Source organism: Grampus griseus (genome assembly GCF_964374135.1).
Source record: "Grampus griseus genome assembly, chromosome: 9".
Classification (NCBI taxonomy): domain Eukaryota; kingdom Metazoa; phylum Chordata; class Mammalia; order Artiodactyla; family Delphinidae; genus Grampus; species Grampus griseus.
The window spans coordinates 104,592,730-104,614,133 of NC_139003.1; the positions used below are offsets into that span (position 1 = coordinate 104,592,730).

At 39.4% G+C, this 21,404-nt stretch overlaps 1 protein-coding gene across 1 annotated transcript in view; it reads right to left on the minus strand.

The window, feature by feature from the left end:
- Positions 1 to 21,404, minus strand: part of LOC309827188 (ATP-binding cassette sub-family A member 13-like) — a gene marked incomplete at both ends in the record, with an annotated part of 150,292 nt that overhangs the window by 37,677 nt on the left and 91,211 nt on the right. Inside the window, 2 exon segments of the mRNA XM_082661725.1 lie at positions 387 to 521; positions 5,936 to 6,086. Of these exon segments, the coding sequence (XP_082517851.1) occupies positions 387 to 521; positions 5,936 to 6,086 (286 nt within the window).

Sequence of the window (21,404 nt, forward strand, 5' to 3'; positions counted from 1 at the left end):
GATTCCCCATGGACAGAGTCCCTACAGTTCCGACCATCATATCTGCAGGTAGGAAAAGACTTAAAGCAACAGCCAGAGGAAAAGTGTGCATTGGTTCTCAGATTACAAGTGAATTCTGGTATTCTTTTAAAATATTGTCTTTAACGTTAAAATTGTATCAAATCTTCAATTGGATAAATAAAAGGGAGTCAAAGAGTCTGTTTTGGTTCTGTAAAATTCCAATGGTATTTTAGATTCTGTTCAGAAAATGTTGATTTAGGGCCAAACGTTTATTAGGTCAGAAGCCCAATGTTGCCAATTTTGAACGTCCTCCCCGGAGGAACTCTGATAGGTCAAAGCGTCTTATTTGCAGACACGGGCATGTCCCTGATACATCAGCTACTCGCCAGTAAGAGAAGGTCGGGTTTCCCCAGCAGGGCCAGGGCTGTGGACAGCTTCCTCTTGGTCCCCCCGCTGTAGGTGGACACAGGTTTGTCCACGTGGGCTTCCAAGTGGAGGAGCCTCACGAGTTCCCCGGCCACCTGAAGGAGAGGGGCTCTCTTTGAAGGCACCCCCATTCGCCAAGGGACCCGCCACCCCGTGACACGTGGCTCTGGGCCTGGAACCCTGCTCCAGCTGGCCCCTCCCCTGCCCACCTTCCCACACTCAGCCCAGCTCCTGAAACACCCCCTACAGGACACAGGGATGCTGAGAATAAACAGACGGGGCTCTCCTGGATGAAGCTGGGTTTTCTGCACCTGTGAGTCACGGAAGCGACAGCCAGAACCCTGAGCTCAGGGCTGGTGCTCAGGGAGCACCCCGGGACAGAAATGTGGTGGCCGGGGTGCGCCAGACACACCTCCACACTGAGGTGAGCAGACACAGGTGAGGCAAACAACGACAGAGGAGGATCTGAGTGGGGATGAAACCCCGAGCGAGGGGGCTTCAGGTGGCAGAGGAGCAAGGGGGAGCCTTCAATATCCCCCAGGAAAGAAAGAGCCCTCTCAGGACACTGCACACCCAGTTCAGTTTACAAAGAAGAGTCAGGGTCCTGCTTATTTGCAACCACTGGGCATCCTCGTAGCAAAACCAGAGGATGGTGACTGCCCATCACCAAACAGAGCCCCTCGGCCCCAGGGACGCCCCGGCCCCCGTACATCGGGCACGGTCACCACTCCTCTTCCTCCTTGGCCGAGCAGCTCACCACTTCTTCATACATCCTTGGAGTCCCAGATCCTTTCATTCTCTCTCCTTAGAAGAAAAAAGCATGCCCCCCAGCCCCACCTTAGCTGCTCTGCACTCAGTTCTGTCTGCTTCCGGGCTGGGCTGGCTCCTCTGGGAGCTGAGATGAAGAAACGTCCTTGTTTCCATCTATGCGTGACTTTAAAATGCTGTAAACTGTTTTATTTAACTCTTGTGACCCTAGAAGTATTAACAAAGATTCGGTTTTCTCAATATCATCATGTAACCAAATCGGTCAAGATTGTATCTTAATTCAAATATAGGAGAAGTGGGAAAAACTCCACAGGACTCTGGCGGTGGGCCAATGAGTATGCATCCTAAACAATCCAATACAGCAGAACTTTAAACCAATGTACACACTGTTTTTGGATAAATGCATAAAAGTTGGGATAGTAATAATAATAGTGATAATTACAACGATGAACTACTAAGGACTTCTAAAAAGATTACGATAATATTTATGCCACCCAATGAAGAACTCCCAACATAAACTGCTCTATCACTTTATTTGTGCAGCCTCAAAATGACCCTGAAAGAATTAAGAGTCTCAAGGACTGGCCTAGCTGTCGAAAAGTATAAGTCAAGGAAGTGCAGATTTCAAGGCCCCAGAGATTCCTGAAGATGGTCTTAAGTTCCCTGATATCTGCTAAAGAACATCATCTTGGGGTCAGTAGTTTGTTCTTCTCGGAAATAGCATCGGTCTCCCAGATTGGTTTATAGGTACTATCCTTACCACGGCTCCATTCAGTTCAATAATTTCAATTAACATCAAGTAAATAAAATGGATTGAAATAAATAAAAAGTTGTTCAAACAAAACAAGTGATTCAAGACAAGCAAATAAAAGAATGTATGAAAGGCAGTGCTGTGAGAGGAATGAAGAGAGGTGACGGCTGGCTTTGAGAGAATCAGAGAGGTGTAGACTGTGGTCACATTTCCCTTGGACAGGGTCTTCCAGAGAATAAGACCAGCCCACAGGTGGACATTCACATGGAAGAGGAAGGAAGGCAGCCAGAGAGGCTTCCTGGAAGAGGAGGCTCTGTTCACTGAAAAAGGATGAACCCAGGAAGGTCAGAGCCAGCTGGGAGGCTTACCTTCTGGAAGGCAGTGCCACCTTCCAGGTCAGGGTCAGCTGGAGGCTCACCTTTCTGGAAGGCAGTGTCACCTTCCAGGTCAGAGTCAGCTGTGGGGCAGCAAGAGTGACACACTGGGAAAATGACATTTTAGGTTAATTTTAGATCCATAGAAATTGTACCAGAAAAGAGTGGAAATATGTGTAAGTATTAGAAAGAAATGTTATTTCACTGCCATCCTCCTAATTCAAAGGCTAGTAATACATAAATAAAAACTGATAAACAGAAAAATGAAACAATCATAAAAGTACAGCCTGTTGCTATAGAAAATGCACTTCAGAATAAGCGAACTTTGGAATAAACCTGCCAAACTATTATTGATTATTTTTATGAAACCAGGAAACATGTGTCATGTTTTTCAAATTTCACAAAAGGGTAAGTGTTACAGCCTGCAAATTCTGGACTGGTTAACCACGCGAAGGAATCCAGAATATACAGGAACAAATATTGGTTTGATCTGCTTTCTGAATGTCGTGTTTTCAGAAAAATATCTGAAAATGGTCTAATAAGAAGTGTTTTGTTGCAGTCTTTCCTGCACTCAGGATTCTTGTCAAAATAATGGCAAACGTAATGCCTTAGCAAATGTGGTTGCAAAATACTATCTAAACGCCAAACTGTCAATAGTTAATGGACTCTCTCTATGCTATTAGGCACTTTTTTGCCATAAATTCTAGAAATTGTACTGCACTTAAGGCAAGAGTTTGGGATTATTCATTTCTATAGCCCCAATCTCTAATCATCTTTGCGATGATTAGACATGATGGGACGTTTATAAACATCACTGGAATCAAAATAAATTGCCCAGATATTCCCACATTCATCCACTTGATCCCAAAGCCAAAATTTTTCCACTAGCACACGTGTTGGCCACACTGAAATTCTCCATGAGATTAAAGATCAAAATGAAGTGTTAAGTAGGAATTTAAGGATTTAAGGCAGAAACGCCTTTCTTCTAATTCTGACTCTTTCCTCCTGGTCCCCATCTCTCCTGTAATAATTTCTAGCTCTTTCTAATAAAACCGTGAATAGAAGAAAACTTTGGGAGAAAAGTAATATCTGTAGAGAAGATAAGTAGTGAGATGCAGCAGGAGTTTCCCTGATAGGTATTTGTAGGTATTGACAAAGGCGAGATGGCTAAGGGCTGGACCTCGTCTCTTCCAGGGAAAACAAAACTACAGAAATTCCAGCCCTCATCCCACTGGCAGTGGGTTGCTTTTGGTATGACTCTCACCCTGAAATTATCTTACATGCTTCTCTAGCAATCCAGACCATGTTGTTATAATCATATTGTTATAACTTGATATAAGGTTTGTTTAATCAGGTTAATTGAATTCAGGCTCATACGTGGACACCGTCCAACACTATGTAGTGTGGACAGTGGGGAAAAAAATTAGAATGATTCCACCAACCTGCCAAGCCTAAGTTCAAGCTGAATGAAGACAGCATCCTTTTCTCACCTAAACTGAACTTCTGGAGGGTCGGGGAAGTGAGTGAGTGATATGTAGGAGAGAGCAGTCAGCTGGGGCCAGATGTGAGTGAGGACCCTGGGTGAGCTCTGAGCAGGGACGCTTGGAGGAGGGCCATCCCAAAGGACCTTCCCCACAGCGAGAGGGGCTCTTTATCCAGAATCACAGAGGAGACAACGGTGGGTGCTGTGTGGCATTGGGGACAGGTGGCACCTGGGGAAGAGGACTCAGGTGACAGCACACAGGCTGGGAAAGCGTCCTGCCAGATCTGGGAGTCCTGAAACCCAGGGCCAGTCAAAGCAGCCCACACATAATCTCATGCGGTTTCCACTTCTTCAGCCACCGAAGGGGTGCAGAAAACCGGATGGAGCCATTCAGCACACTGGAAGCATCTCCTCACCCAACCAGCCACCTGAGTGTGCCGAGAACGCCACACTGGAGCCAGGTCATCTGCCCTCAAAACAAACTCCCACAGTCCAGCCAGGGACTTGGGCAGTTTCCTATCCCACCACTCCTGAAATGCGGCCTAAGCATCTTGCCCACCTCCTATGGCTGCTGTAAGACAGACAGTGCCTGACCCAGCATAAACAAACTACTGTTTTCTGTTATTTTATAATAATCCCTCTCGTCACCCAGTGATAAGCCCGGTGGAACAGATATGCCTGTTCTATATTTAAAATATTTCCAAAATCTACAGGAGAGGGAAATTTGCCATCAAGGGAGCTAACTCCTCTGGAAACACATGTGCTGATGTCCTAGAAGCCTCTGAGCAAGCAATAATCCTGTCTGCAAAATCAGTTGCGGTTTCCTGAAAGAAGTGAAGCCAGTTCCTACCTGGCGACCGTTAAGCCGTTAGACAGCTGAGGATCACATGCAATTGCCCTGGAGGACAGCCAGCAGCAAGGCTTACTGTATTAACAAGAACACTTTCACAGGGCACGCTTCCCCCGGGACAGAGGAGGGGCAGCTTAGAGCGTCTGCAAGCATCCACCTCTTTAGTCAGAAACCAGCCGGGAGAGCTGACGGAGACAAACACCCATTAAAGACAGAGCCAGCGAGTAGCCCCAGATGTCAAGAGCTGCTTAACTGCAGTGAGCAGGGTCCTGTGGGTGGACACCTGTCTTGGCTCTATTGAGGTGGGAGGTGGTGAATGGACCAGGTCCCCTCCGGGGACGTGGAGAGATCTCATTCTGGTTTCACTTAGAGTCACAGAGCAAAAATAAGAAAGGAAGGCTGAGGCACTGCAGAGCAGCACACAGAATGTATTTTCACGGGCTGGTGAAGGACACGGCTGTGGCTTTGTCTCCTAGGAACCCCACGATGCTCATGTCCTGCATAAGCTCACTGAAAATGCATCCCATACGCCCCTTACTTCTGCTCCAAGTTCAGAATCCAGACATGCAAGCAGCACCGTACACTCCCCGCAGTGAGGTAGAGAAGGTAAAACCTCTCCTGCGCACCTGCCAGTCCGAGGCCGCCCAACTGGACCGAGCTGTCAGTCAAGGCTGTCAGCCCCGCCTCGCCGGCTGCGGCTGGAGCCAGACAGAAGGGCAGCTGCCTCCGGTTTTTTCGGTGGTATCTGCCCTCCCCAGCTCCCACAGACGGGGGCTGGCTTTGCGGCTACCCCAGGCCTCCGTCCTCCTGAGGCCGCCACCCCGCATCCCGCCAAAGGAGGCCAGGCACGCGCGCTGGCAGCCCACCCGCCAGGAAGTCATCCTTTCCAACCACCCACCAAGTCCACATGCGCTATGAGCCCTTCGCCGCCGCGCCTGGGCATCCTACTCTATGATGTTTGCTCCTGAATACAAATTAAGAGCCCAGTGTGTAAAAGATGCTTCGGGGGGAAACTGTGTAGGAAACAAAATTGCAGACGACGGTATGCTTTCCCTCCTACCCACCACTTCCTCTCTGCGCAGGGACCTATTCTAAATATACAACATACATATGACATAGACGTATTTGACTGTGTTTCCTTCAGCAGCATCATACTGTTTCAGGGACATTTATTTGATACCGCAGTTCCGTATCACAGGATGAGAGCGCTCTGTTGGGACTGGGGGTGTCGCCAAGCATTCTTCTGCGGGTCCCTCTTTCTAGACACCCTCAGAGGCTCTTACTTTGGGGATGCACTGCTTTGGAATCCCACGCAGGCTGCAGTAATAACAAAGGTGTTCCCAGCCGGTCAGGAGCTCATCCAGGGCGTCCTGTTGTGGACAGTAGCCAACGTGGATGCCAGCTGTGCCAGCAAGAGCCAGATCCACATCCTCTCTGCCAAGAGAAGCAGCGGCACTGTCCAGAAAATTCGACTTTCCAGACAAACATCACCCATTTCTTAAATCTGGCTTATCAATCAGAAGTTCATTGCAGTTTGTCTAACGCAATTAAATGGGCTCAAGGAATGAGTAGCAGCCCCTGTGTCAGTAGAACAGACTCGGCTCTGAGGCCACGATTGCTCTGGATGTTAAAGAACATGTGTAAGACACTGAGCTTCGTAGCCGTCATCTGGCAACAATGGCTACAGCTCAATACATGGCCATCATGGCTATTATTCCGCAACCAAACACCTCATAAATCATTCAGTATCAGATTTTTTAGAAATCATTTTTATGATAACAATAATATATATCTGTCATTGAACATACAGAAAAATAGGAACCTAAAAAGAAAAATTCATGGTCCCAGCCCTCAGTAACATCTACCATTGACGTTTTAGTGTTAATCCTTTAAGTGCAGTTATGCTCCACGAGTGCAGAGTGAGGATTATACAAAACTGTATGTACTCAAAGGAAAAGAAGTCTTGTTCTATTTCTAATTTTAATATTAATATATACTCATCATGGAAATTTGTAAACTACTCAAATGTGATCACATTTAAACTTTTAAACTATTCAACATCACATTTCACATGAAACATTGACGTGTTTCTATGCATTTTTACACAGATGAAATCATAAAGTCTGTAAAGATTCTTGAGAATGCTCCAGAAAGGAAAATTCCTATTTCCTAAATGGAAAATAATGTAAAGAAAGACTTGCTGAGAAATCATGACTGCTACAGAGGTTATTATGAGCATCTCTCATTAAAAAAAAAAAAGTAAATCTAGTAATTCAATATTTATTAATAGTTTATTGGGTTGGCCAAAAAGTTTGTTAGGATTTTGCATAAGAAAAACTCAGACGAACTTTTTGGCCAACCCAATAATTTTTTTTAAAGTGATACATGCACCTGGTGACCAGCAAACAATGCAAGAAAACTTGGCTTTGAGTAAAATTTTGTGTAAAATTTTAAGTTCCCCACTTCATTTTGCTTTTTTTCTTAATCTTGTAAACATTATTCCCTCAAACATTTTTTCCCCTAAATTTCATAGAGCAAAAGTTTATTTCAGCGTGATTTTTGCTACTCTACAGAAAATATTTTTTTTTCTGTTCAATCACTCTTAGGAATTTTCTTTATCAGTGTATTTAAGAGATATTACAAGAAATATATTGGCGTGCATCTTTTTCAGGAACTTTACTAGAATACTACAATTTTGTGATCTCAATATATAATATCAGGCTTTGTTTTGAACCACTACTTCTGGAAAAATTTCACTCAGTAACCTTATTTTTCTATCCTCTCTTTTATCTTTCATGGCAGTAAAATACGTATAATACAAAATTTACCGTTTTAGCCATTTTAAGGTGTAAAATTTAGTGGAGTTTTAAGAGAATTTACGATTCTATGTAATCATCGTTGCTATCTAGTTCTAGAACATTTTCAATGTCCCAAAAGGAAACCCGCAACTATACAAAAAAACAACAGAAGCCTTAATTAAACAGTCAGAAGACCAGCAGGGGAAGCTCTCACGCCCTGTGACAACAGCAGAGCTTGACCAAAGCAGAAAGACTCCGCTTCTCTCCAGGTGAGGACTCAGCCAATGGAAAGCCATGAGCTCTTTATTTACTACACCCACCCACCTTCCCTTCCCTTCCGCTCTATAAAAGTGTTCTCTCCATTTCTGCAGGGGAACTTGCAAATGGATTGCCAGGGCTGCAGACCCCAAACTGCAATTCCCTGATGATCCCCAAAAATCCACCCTTGCTGGGGAAATAACCAGCAGTCTATTTGTTCCATTTGTTTTAGGTCAACACGCATGTATTAGTCACTCCTCACTTCCCTGTCCCTCCAGCCCCTGGCACCCACTAATCCTCTTTCTGCTTCTGTGGCTTTGCCTGTTCTGGATAATTCACTGTAAACTGAATGATAAAATATCTGGCTTCTTTCACTTAGCATGTTTTCAAGGTTTATCAACAATATAGTACTTTATTATATTTTCTTTTAATGGTAAAAATGCACACTGCATTTTTTTTTAAATCACCACTTTCCATTCTGTAGATGTTAAAACTAAACCCAACAAGGCGCAGCTGGCCCCAAATTGACCACAGAACTGGTTCTAACAACTCTATATGTCCCGTACAAGTCCACCATTGTTTTCATTCTTTGACACTTACATACAAAGATAAAAGAACTAGATAAAAAGGAAGAGAGGAGGTAATTATTTTTTTAATTAACAGGCTTCATTTTTAGAGCAGTTTAGGTCTATGGGAATGCTGAACAGAAAGCACAGGAAGTTCCCATATAACCCTCTCCTCTCACCTGGAATCACCCCTGTTATTATCTTCATTGCTATGGCACATTTGTTAAATCTGGTAAATCAATATTGATACTCTCATTAACTCCACGTTAATGTCCATACTCCACGTTAAGGGTTGTGTGTTGAATATCCTGTGGGTTTTGTGAGATTCATGATGTCAGGTACCCACAGTATCACACAGAACAGTTTCACTGCCTTCAAGTCCTCTGTGCTCCACCTGGTCACGCCTCCCTCTTCCCCGGCAACCAGATCTTTTACTGTCTTCATAGTTTTGCCTCTTACAGATCATCGTATAGTTGAAATTATAACAGTATGTAGCCTTTACAGATTGGCTTCTTTTTCTTAGTAATATGCATTTAATACTGAACTGTACTCCTAAAAATTGTTAGGATAGTACAGTTTATGCTGTGTGTGTTTTACAACAATTTTTTAAAATGATATGCTATGCAAACAGTATCCAAAAGCATGTTGCAGTGGCTATACTAGTATCAGACAAAATAGATTGTAACAAAAAACTTGATACTAGACACACAGAAAAACATTTTATAAAATGTTTATAAAATGTAAAAGCATTGATTCCTTAGGAAAACATAACAACTATTAACATGTTTTCACCTTAGAACAGAGCCCCTTAATACATGAGGAAAAACTGACAGAAGTAAAGAAGAAATAGACAATTTAACAATATCAGTTGGATTATTCAATACATCACATTTAATAATGGATAGAAAAATCAGGCATAAGATCAAGAAAGATACAGAGGACCTGAACAACACTCTAAACCAACTGGACTAAGAGACTTTTCAGAACGCTTTGCCCACGACAGCAGATGTATGTTCCTTTCTGATGTTCATGGAACGTTTTCCAGATAGAACATTTGTGACCTCATGAAACAAACATCAATAAATTTTAAAGAACTGAAATCACAGAATATATGTTTTCTGACTACAGTAGAATGAAATTAGAAATCACTAATAGAAGGAAATTCGGGAGGACCGCAAATATGTAAAAATTAAATAACATGCTCCCCCCCAAAAAAACAATAGGTCAAAGAAAGAACTGAAGGAAAATTCTAAAATACTTTGAGATGACGAAAACAAATGCACAATGTATAAAAATTTATGTGATCCATCTAAAGGAGTGCATACAGGGAAAGATATAGCTGTAATGTATATATTAAAGAAAGTCCATTTTAAAACAATAACCTAACATTCCCCATAAGAAATTAGAAAAATTACAGAAAACTAAATCTAAAACAATCTGAAGAAAAAATAAAATAAAATTACAACAAAAATTAATATAAAAGAAAATAGGAAAAATAAAACAATAGGGAAAATCAATAAAATGAAATGTTGGTTCTTTGAAAACAAAATTAACAAAATCTACAATTCTTTGGCTAGACTGACCAATGAGAAAGAAGAGAAGATTCCAATTACTAAAGTCAAAAATGAAAGAGAAGACATTGCTATTCAATATTAAACTTACAGAAATAGAAAGATTTATAAAGGAACACTATAAATATTGCATGGCAAAAAATTAGATCCCTACCTCACCCTATAAATAAAAGTCACAATCAATCAAAGACCTAAATGTAAAAGCCAAAACTATAAAACTCTTAGAAGAAAACATACATATCTATATCTTCCTAACCTTGGATTAGGCAATAGTTTCTAGACACAACACAAAAATCATAGCATAAGATAGAGTCTATCTAGACTCCACTAAAAAATTTTAGCACGAGTGATCAAATTCAGTAAAGTTACAGGATACAAAATCAGTATACAAAAGTCAGTTATGTTTCCATACAATAACAACAAACTAACAGAAAGAGAAATTAAGAACCCAAGAGCAGGGTGTGGTGGTGGTGGGATGAACTGGGAGACTGGGATTGACATGTATACACTGATGTGTATAAAATGGATAACTAATAAGAACCAGCTGTAAAAAAATAAATAAATAAAATTCAAAAATTAAAAGAAAAAGAAAGAAACCAAGTGCATTTACAGTTGCATCAAAAAAATATAATACTGAGGAATAAATTTAACGAAGGAGGTGAAAGATCTGTATAGTATAAGATATACAATGACAACTATAAGATATTGATGAAACAAATTGAAGAAGACACAAATAAATGGAAAAATAATCCATGTTAATAGATTGGAAAAATTAATATTGTTAAAATATCCATAATACCCAAAGGAATCTACAGATTCAATGCAATCCCTATCAAAATACCCATGGCATTTTTCACAGAAATAGAAAAAAATCCTAAAATTTGTAGGGGACCCCAGAAGACCCTGAATAGCCAAAACAATCTTGAGAAAGAAGAACAAAGCTGGAGGCATCACATTTCCTGATTTTAAACTATTTTACAAAGCTATAGTGATCAAAAAAACTATTGTATTGGCATAAGAACAGACACATAGACCAATGGAAGAACAGAGAACCCAGAAATAAACCCATCCATATATGGTCAATTAATTTATGACAAAGGAGCCAAAAATATACAATGGGGGAAAGGACAGTCCCCTCAATAAAAGGTGTGTGTTGTAAAAACTATATAGACATGCAAAACTGTATAATATGCAAAAAGAATGACACTGGATCTCTATCTTACACCACATTAAAAAAAAAAAAAACTCAAAATGGATTAAAGACTTAAATTTAAGACCTAAAACTATGAAACCTTTAGAATAAAACATGATGAATAAGTTCCTTGACATCAGTCTTGGCAATGATTTTTTGGATTTCATGCCAAAGCAAAGGCAACACAAGCAAAAATAAGCAAGTAATACTTCACCAAACTAAAAGGCTTCTGCACGACAAAGGAAACCATCAACAAAATGAAAAGGCAATCTACTGAATGTGAGATAATATTTGCAAATCATAAAGCTGATAAGGGGTTAATATGCAAAATACATAAAGAACTCACACAACTCAATAGCAAAAAAAAATCTGATTTTAAAATGGGCAGAGGAACTGAATTTTTCAAAAAAAGACATACAAGTGGCCGTATGGGTACGTGAAATGATGCTCAACATCACTAATCATCAGGGAAATGCAAATCAAAACCACAATGAGATATCATCTCTCACCTTTAGAATGGCTGTCATCACAAAGACAAGAGACAGCAAGTGCTGCTGAGGATGTGGAGAAAAGGGAACGTTTGTGCACTGTTGGTGGGAATGTAAACTGGCACAGCTGCCACTGAAAGCAGTATGGAGATTCCTCAAAAAATTAAGAACAGAACTACTGTATGAGCCAGCATTTCCATTTCTGGGTATATAGCCAAAGGAAATGAAAACACGATATCAAAGAGATATCTGTTCATTACAGCATTATTCACAATAGCCAAGATAGGGAAACCACCTAAGTGCCCAACAACAGATAAATTTGGGAAAAAAACCATAGGTATAGGAATAGTATTATAATAACGTTCCATATACACAATGGAATATTATCCAGCCATGAGAAAGAAGGAAATCCTGCCATTTGCAACAACATCGATGGACCTCGGGGGCATGATGCTGAGTAAAATAAGTCAGATAGAGAGATATTCCATAGTGTCACTTACATGTGAAATATTTGGGGAAAAAAAAAAAAGAAAGCAAACTCACAGAGAGTAGAAAAGTGGTTCCCAGTGTCTGGAAGTAGGGAAAAATAGGGAGAGGTTGGTAAAAGGGTACAAACTTTCAGCTGCAAATGAACAAGCTCAAGGATCTAGTGTAAAACATAGTATCTATAGCTACAACACAGTTCAATTATATAATTAAAATTTGCTAACAAAGTAGAACTTAAATGTTCTTACCAAACAAACTATAATAAATATGTGAGGTGATGGATGTTTTAATTAAGTAGATGGCAGAAATCCTTTCACAACGTATATGTATATCAAGTCATCACCATGCACATTGTAAATATCTTACAGTTTTGTCAATTATACCACAATAAAGCTGAAAAAAATATTAAAAAAGATAAATTGTATAAAATAAAAATTTATTTTTTTTATTTCCAAGGACACTATCAAGAAAATAAAAAGACAACTGTACAATTGGAGAGAATTTTTATAAATCATATATCTAATAATGGGCTGATCCTAGAATGTAAACAACACGTACAACTCAAAAGAAAAATAAAAGGAACTCAATTTGTAAAATGGTAAAAGGATGTGAATATATATTTCTTCAAAGAAGATGTACAAACAGACGATAAACATAGAAAAAATTGTCAGCCTCATTAATCATTAGGGAAACACCAATCAAAACCATAATAAGGTACCACTTCACATCCACTGGGATGGCTATAATCAAAAAATTGAACCATAATAAGTGTTGTTGTAGATGTGGAGAAATTAGAACCGTTGTATATTACGATTGGGAATATAAGATGGTGCAGCTTCTTTGGAAAACACTTTGGCAGTTCCTCAAATATTATGCTTAGTTAGCTAGCTATATGACCCAGTAATTCCACTTGTAGGTATACACTCAAAAGATGTGAACACTTATATCTAGATAAAATGTGTACAATAATGTTCATAGAAGCATTACTCATAATAGCAAAAATGTAGAGAACTAAATGTCCTTCAATGGATGAATGGATAAACAAAATTTGGTAGATTCCTACCATCGGATATTGTTCAATCATAAAAAGAAGTGAAGTAGTGACACAGGCTACAACACAGATAGACCCTGAAAACATGCCAGGAGAAAGAAGCTAAACACAAAAGGCTACATATTGTGTGAGTCCATTTATATAAAATGCCCAGAATGGGCAAATCCATAGAGGCAGAAAGTAGGTTGATGGTTGCCAAAGGCTGGGGGAGGACAGACAACAGGGAACGGCTGACGTTTGCTCCAGGGTTTCTTTTCAAAGTGATAAAAATGATATGGAATTAGTAGAAATAATTGCACAACTTTGTGAATTACTACAAACCACCAAACTGTTACACTTAAAAGTGTGAATTTTATACTATGTGAATCATATCAGGACAGTTTGTCCGTATCTACAGAGGCTGAAAATGCACCTGCTCTATAGGAACAACTGTGTTCCTTAATACGTATACAACCTTAATACCTTCATGTGTTCACCAGCAAATGCTCAAGAACATCCACAGTGCATATCCGTTAATACTGACCAAAGCGAGCTACTGCAACACGTAACAACATGTATGCATCTCACAAATGACATATTGTCGAAAAGAAGCCACTCACCAAAGAGCATACTCTGCATGACTCCATTTATATAAAGTTTACAAACAGGCAAAACTATAATATATGATGATAAATGTCAGAACAGTGCTTTAGTTTTGATAGGGTCTTGACTGAGTTCACGATGGGGACTTCTGGGTCCTGGCAATGGTCTATTTCTTGCTTATATGCTTATATGGATGGGCTAACATGAAAATCCATCAAGCCTTACACTGAGGATTTTTAGGTAACTTTAAATATCTCAATTTAAACTTTACATTTTAAAAATTGCTGTACATGTTAATTTACAAAACTCCTAACACAATGTTTAGTGTTTAAAAAGTTCTACCTTAAGTTCTGCTGGAAAAAGTTTTCATGGTTTCCTATAACAACTTTCCCCATCTCAGCTAGTTTAAAGATATGATGCTTGTACGAAATTAAACATTCGAAACAATTTACAGAGATGGGATAACTCTTTAAATTACCCTTTTCAGTGTTCAGTGGCCCCAGGGCACTTCCTGCCTCTGCACTGCATGGACCACACCTGCTCTTGTCCCTTTCCAGTTGGCGTCTCTGCACTTCGGAACAGGTGAACACTTCCGAGGAGGTGATTGAGGGGGGTGCAGGGAGTGGCGGGAAAAGGCTGGTGTCTATGCATCACCTAGTGCAGTGACTGCTGCCTAGTTTCTGGTTACATGGGAGTATAGTCTTTAACCAAGGACAAGATTTCACATGGAGTGAAATAAAGAGCTTTTCCCTGTCCTTTTGGAGCAGGGCATCTCCCATCTGCTATGCGATTAAGACCCTTGCATTTGCTTTGAGGTAGTAGGAATCACCTCCCCACTCACATCTATCAGTCCTATAGGTTTTACTATGAATTGGCATCCATCCCTGTGGGGCTCCTGAGCCACAGTGGAGCTAGGGATTCAAAGAGCATTAAAGACACATGAAGTCAAAGCATGTCCTGGTTTCCCTAACTCTATTTCATTAGCTTAAATACCTGCTGCTCTGTGAATAGAGAAAATTTTTATCAAAATTTGGGGGAAAATAAGGGTCTAGAAGAGATCAACCTGACACCTCAAGGTTCATTTTCAAAGACGTCATGTTATAATCCAGATGGACACACTAAGAGCGCACGGCCTTGTGACAATGTGCGAACAAAAGGGTGTCATATGACAGTGAAGCTCTGCAGTGAAGCCAGAGTTTCAGGACCAAACCAGAGTTCATTCTAACCGACCGAAAAGATGAGCTCATGGATGTCAATCTCCCAGTGATGCTAATCAAACACTTTCTAAATCAAAATCACTGTCAATCACAACTATGTGCTATTAGTAAATGCTCACATCTATTTTTCAGTTTCCACATGCTTGCATTTCAGCTACCTCAACCTCATAAAGGAGGTCATAACACTGTGTGCTTTATGCTCCAGCACCGATCAGAAAGGCAAGACATTTTTCAGTCGAAGTTCTGAAAAAAATGAACTTTAAGTGGCTTTTATCACAATGCATGCTGACTAGCTTTTATTCTCTTTATTTAATGATATAACAGATCAATAAATTCTGGAAATTAAATAAAATGTTTGGAGCATTCTGAGAGGCCTTTGCCAAACCAATAGTTTAATATTTGAAAAGGTTTTACCAAGGTTCCACTCTTCACTTCAGGCATCTAATTTTATTTGTATTACCAGCAGTTTGTAAGCTGCCAAAGTAGGTCAGAAAGAGCCAAGAAAGAACCGTTCAACGGCCCTGGTTGGATTTGCTTTCCCATCAGTATTTTAAACCTGTTTGTCTTCAAAATGCTTGATGTTTTGCTGCCACCATCCACATTTCACTGCAGGTTTACCCACGAATTCACCCCATGTCCTGCTGTCAAGTAAGTGCAGGGCTGCTTTCCCGACTGGCTCCCGAGTCACTGGACTGTTTGTGAGCCAGTCTCACTGCCTCCTGGGTATGAGCCCTGAGTCAGGAGAAGCCCCTGAGCCCGAGAACAAACCCAACAACTGGACTTCCAGGAGCCGAACCCCCATAACGACTTGACGCGGTTTTAGAAGAATATGATGTTGACATGTTGCTTTGTTTCTTAAATAGGAATTAATAAGCTGTTTTAACTCCTTCTCTGAAGACCAGAATAAAATCATTACCCGGGTTCAAACCTAAACACACAGACACACAACACAAACACACACATTTTAAGTAATGTCCTTTCAAAACAATAAAATGATACCTATTTATATTTTCATATGGCTGAGATTTCGCCTTCTTGCCCAAGACAATGCTAGGAACTTCTGGCAACAAAGTGGCTCATTACCTTACATGCATTCCTCGTGCAAAGACCTTCCATCTACTCATTCACTCCAGGAAGAGATGAAGTTAATGCATCGGAGACTTGTTTCTAAAGAACAAACGCTGGCTTCTGCCTGTCACCTGTTCAACTGTCACTCAGACTGTCCATTGGATGCTTTTTCACTTGATATGTCACTATTTATGACACATGCTGGTCCACTTCAAAAACCCACTGAGACTAGTAGCACCGCTCAGTCCTCAGCATTGTTTGACCAAACACACCTTCTCCTTAGGTCAGGGGTAAAGTCAAGTAAGTCATCGGTGAGGTCACAGAATCAGGAGAGTAAACCTGCGGGTCACTGGTTCATAGGATAATTATCTGCAATATGCCCTGCACTTATTTGTACTTATGTGGATTCAAATTATATTAAATGCACTATGAATTCCATGATAGATATTGTCAGGAAGAGTGGTTTTTCAATTTAAACAGTTCAAATTATTCTAGTGGTGGGTATCTCTAATGTTTAAAATTATACAAAGAATCTTCATATAAATACTAAAATCTAGGTCATTTATAAAAAATTGATAGATTGAGAATGTTGGTATAACTATTCTCTACTTAATATTTTGAATATTTAAGCAGGAACAGGCAAATTTGCCATGGTTTTTATTTTCTCAAAGTGAGATTTTAAAATAATTCCTACATTAGAAGTATAGGTTATTTTACTATGTCATGTGTCAAAATCTACTGAGTCACTAACATAACAAAAAAAACAAGTTGCAAATAATACTGTTAGCAAGAAAGCTTCAAACTGCTAATAAGCTGTTGATAAACAGTAGCTACAAGATGATAATGCCTCAATTTTATAACAGTCTTTAAAGTTTTCAGTCTTTCAGAAATTTTAACATGTTTTTCCTTAAGAAAAAAAACAACATAGAGAATTCAAGGTTGTTATTATTATTTTACATATTTAGAGGATAGTGTATCCTGTATAAGAGATACACTGCCCCACATGGAGATGCTAGTAAAGGTCTGGGAGCCAAGTCCCACCAAAGCCTCTGGCTGTTGTCCAGTTCTCACTCCGAGATCAGTGATGCCATATTGCCTTTCCCCAAAAAAATGCTAGGAGTAAAAAGGTAAAAGGAGAAAACCCATTAAAAAAGAAGAGAAGGAGTGATGTCTGGAATTGAGAATATACGAATTTTGCTATTGTTTATTCTGAGGAGATAATAGAGTCCCTACAAAGAAGTATAAAATTAAGCATTATACATAGTTATATTTGTAGAAGAAACTGGAGAAGCTAAACACCGTCTGAAAGCCCTCCAAATTGTCAAAAGAAATGGGGGGCTGTGCAGAAAACAAAAAACAAGCATTCAACAAAAACAAACAAAAATAGACCAAGAAGAAACAGGACATACGAAAATTTCCTGTTGAACGAAATAAAACCAGCCAAAACCAAAACATCATACAACTTCGAAATGTCAAAGTAAAAGCTCTTTCCAAAAAGAAAAATCAAATGACTTTGCCAAATATCTGGAAAATAACAAAAATGAAGTCATGTGGAAAATTATCGAGAACAACGGTCAGAGGAAAGTGCATGGATTTAAATTTTTTCAGTAACAGAGAAGAAAAAATTGGAATTAATTAATTAAGCATCATACTAAAAAAGCTAGAAAAATTTATAAAGGAAATTTGGAGGAAAGAATAAAGTAGAATTTAAATAATTAGGAAACAAAACATTGTAGAACAAATAAACAGGTGATTTCATGAAAAAAAGTAGACAAATCAGCCATTCCTCTAGGGAAAAAAAAAGTAAACATCACAAAATGTGGCATAAAAATGATGACATTACAAATATAGAGGAAATTAAAACAATAAGAAGACATTATTTTGCACATATCAAAGCAAATAAACTTATATTTGGATGAAATTACTTTCCAGGAAACAGAAATGGCCTCCCTGACCCCAGATTGGCAGCTGACACGAAGACCAAGAAACTGAGAAGCTGATGTTGACAAGGGACCCTGGCTCACTCCCTCTCCTGCCATGTAGATCTACACACACAGGCGCACAAATGTAAGCAAGAACCCCCTGGAGGGGGACAGGCCCACTGCGGTACCCAGGTACACTATAGTCTATAGTCTTGGAATATTTCCATCATGTGCATATCCAAAAATATTTAAAATGAGGATGACAAATGCTAAAGCAACATGACAAAAATTCTTTACCTGATAAAGAGAATGCAATAAGGAAACTGATATTTGAGACCAAAGTAGAGCCCACAGCCTTTAAAATACACTCCTTTGTGATCTATATAATAGCTCGAAGCTAAAAAACATCCTCCTTCCCCATGGAAATTATAATACATTAGTGTTGTTACAGGTAATACCAAATGTTTACTATTTATGCTAAATCATTTGGGTCATCATATGCCATATTCAAAGGCAACAAATTATATCAAAAGCACAACTTCATCCCTGTCTCGGGATGCATATTTACCTTTTACAGTTTTTTCTATGAAGAAAAAGGAAAAAGAGCATAAATTATGGTGCATTAGTTCCTTTAAAAAAAGAGCATTATTTCAGGGAAAATAAAATTGAATAAAAACCAAACTGAATAAAAAACTTAAAAAAAGAAGAAGAAGAAAGAAGAAGAAAGACCCCCCTCTTCTGCCCCCAATGGTTCCTTTTCTGCATCCCCTACTTCTGGTTAACACTTCATTCTTCAGAAAATCCTGTCGCAAACTTCTCAACCTCAAAGTCATACTTGACTCCACTTTTTTCAATACCCTTTTCCAGAATTTATGGCACTATGACCCCCAAACTATTTTTCCCTATTTCCTTTCTCCTTGACCCTCAACCCTTCTCACCCAGTTTGGTTTCCATTGAGCCTTGAACATCTCCGAGAAAAAGCAAAAAAAAAAAAAAAAAAAAAAGTTAATTCATATTAACCCACATTAATTCTCACTTTACCTTGTTATCAGAATTACTAATCACAAGCAGAGGTCAAACTTCCAGTTCGAAATTACATCTCTAATGTTTACCTTAAAATGCCCATAAAATTCAACAAAATTTCATCACACAGAGAAGCAATGTAATAGTCTTAGAGGGCATCTTCATAGTTATAAGACAGAAGGACTTAGATTTAAAAAAAACTATTAAAAAACCAGCTCATAATAAGGATTCAAATCATACAAGGGAATATGCGGGGGGAAAGGAAGGCAAACTTACACCCACCGTCCCCCAACACAGACTGGCTCTGAGAAGTAGCACACGCACCGGAAGAGGGGGCTCCAGAAACCTTGGGTGCTGCTCTGAGACACAGCCCGTGTCTATGTTCCACCCTGGTTCTGAGCTGCAGGAAAAGGCAGTGAAGGCGAGAAATTATGCTACCTCAATACAAAGGACGAACAAGAGGTAAAAACCTGCCAGCCACCAACACTGACTGGGGAGCCGGGCAACTCCAGCAGACCTCTGGCTGCATCTCTAAACTCTATACGCAGCCATCCCCACCTGTGCAGAGGGAATCCTGCAGTCGAGAAACATCAACTTAAGAAAGATCAGGCCTTGTCTAAGAGAAGTAAAATGATACTCCCTAAAAATAGTGTTGAATAGTGGAAAGGGAGCAACAGACAGAAAATTCAGCAAGAGGGTGTCTGAAAAATTTAGGAAACATGTAGACACTCCTAGTAGGACGTGAGATGGGGCAGCCTTAGCGAACGAGAAACATCCATCCATGCGGGGAAGTGACGGATAAAGTAGCATCAAAATGAAATTAAAAGTCTCCTAGGATGAGAATAACAGGTGATAACTCAAAATAAAGAAGGACTGCGAGGAAACCAAAACCATTTTCTTGAAGTTAATAAAAAACCCATAAAAGAGGGCTAAAAATAACCCCAAAACGAAAATATTATGAAGACTCGATAATTCCTGAAGAATAGTTCATGGGTTTTGTTCTCTTGCTTGCCTTTTTCTTTTTTTTAAACACCTTTATTGGAGTATAATTGCTTTACAATGGTGTGTTAGTTTCTGTTTTATAACAAAGTGAATCTGTTATACATATACATATGTCCCCATATCTCTTCCCTCTTGCATCTCCCTCCCTCCCACCCTCCCTATCCCACCCCTCCAGGTGGTCACAAAGCACCGAGCTGATCTCCCTGTGCTATGCGGCTGCTTCCCACTAGCTATCTTACGTGTGGTAGTGTATATATGTCCATGCCACTCTCTCACTTTGTCCCAACTTACCCTTCCCCCTCCCCATATCCTCAAGTCCATTCTCTAGTAGGTCTGTGTTCTTGCTTGTTTTGGTAGATTTCAAAGAAAATGAAAGATATGAATATCTGAACAGATAGCAAAGTGAGGCTGACGGGCAGAAGGTGATGGAGCAACAGTCAGAAGCTTCTGAAACATTTGTGCACCCTGGCTGTCTCTCACAGTGAAAGCAATGAAAGTAACGCTCTGATATTCCAGCAATCAGAACATACATCTCCACACCCCAGTTATCCTTCATTAAAACAAACAAAACCTTCATTAAAACAAAAAAAAATGCCTAGAATTAGGCATTACAAAGATAAATGAAAAAGCCGGTGGTCAGAACTGAAACAGATTAAAATAGACATATATCTAAATAAATGATGCATGCAACACACATGCGTCTTCTTTAAAAAGAGAGAAAGAGCAACGCAAAAATTTAACAACATCTGAACCTAAGATCCCAGTTTACGTGATCAAGCCTGAAGAGGAAAAAGATCTGGTCACCCCTAGACTTAAGGGAATGGAATTCAAAAAGTGTGTCACTACTGGTTCTGGTAATTCAAGTTTTTGAAAGGTTCAAACAAACAGGACATGATTAAATGGGGTCACAGTGGCAATGCAAAGGTAGTTCCTAGTTAGTAAATCTAGACATCCAATTAAAGATGGGGATTAAATTTACATTTGCCTTTACTGCCCCCCTAAATTACATGAAACCTAGTTAATACACACTGTATATAAGTCCATATAGAGTCTTCATTAAGACTTAGAGTGCTCAAGTATAAAGTGTAAGCAAATATCCAATGAGCATTAGTCATTTGAAGGAAATATGTGACATGAACAACATAAACCAAAGCAAACAAGCAAACAAAACAGGAACCTGGATTTGGAGACAAGAGAGAGAGATGATTTTAAAAGTATATCAATATTTTCAGAGATAAGAGATGGTGCCACATTTATGAAAAACAAATAGAATGTCATGCTTTATAAAAAGATAACCACAGAGAACAAAGAGCTAGTGAAAACGTAAAAACTATGATTAAAATAAAATACTCAATAAACAGTTGGAAGGTAAAGTTGAGAAAATCTCCCAGAAAATAGAACTAGAAGATAAAGATATTGAACAGAGAAGAGAAAATGTTTCATTCTGGGAGACATGACAGCTGAATAATGGAGGCCAAGAAAGAGACAATAAAGAAACACAAGTGGGAAAATTAAAAAAGAAAAAAAA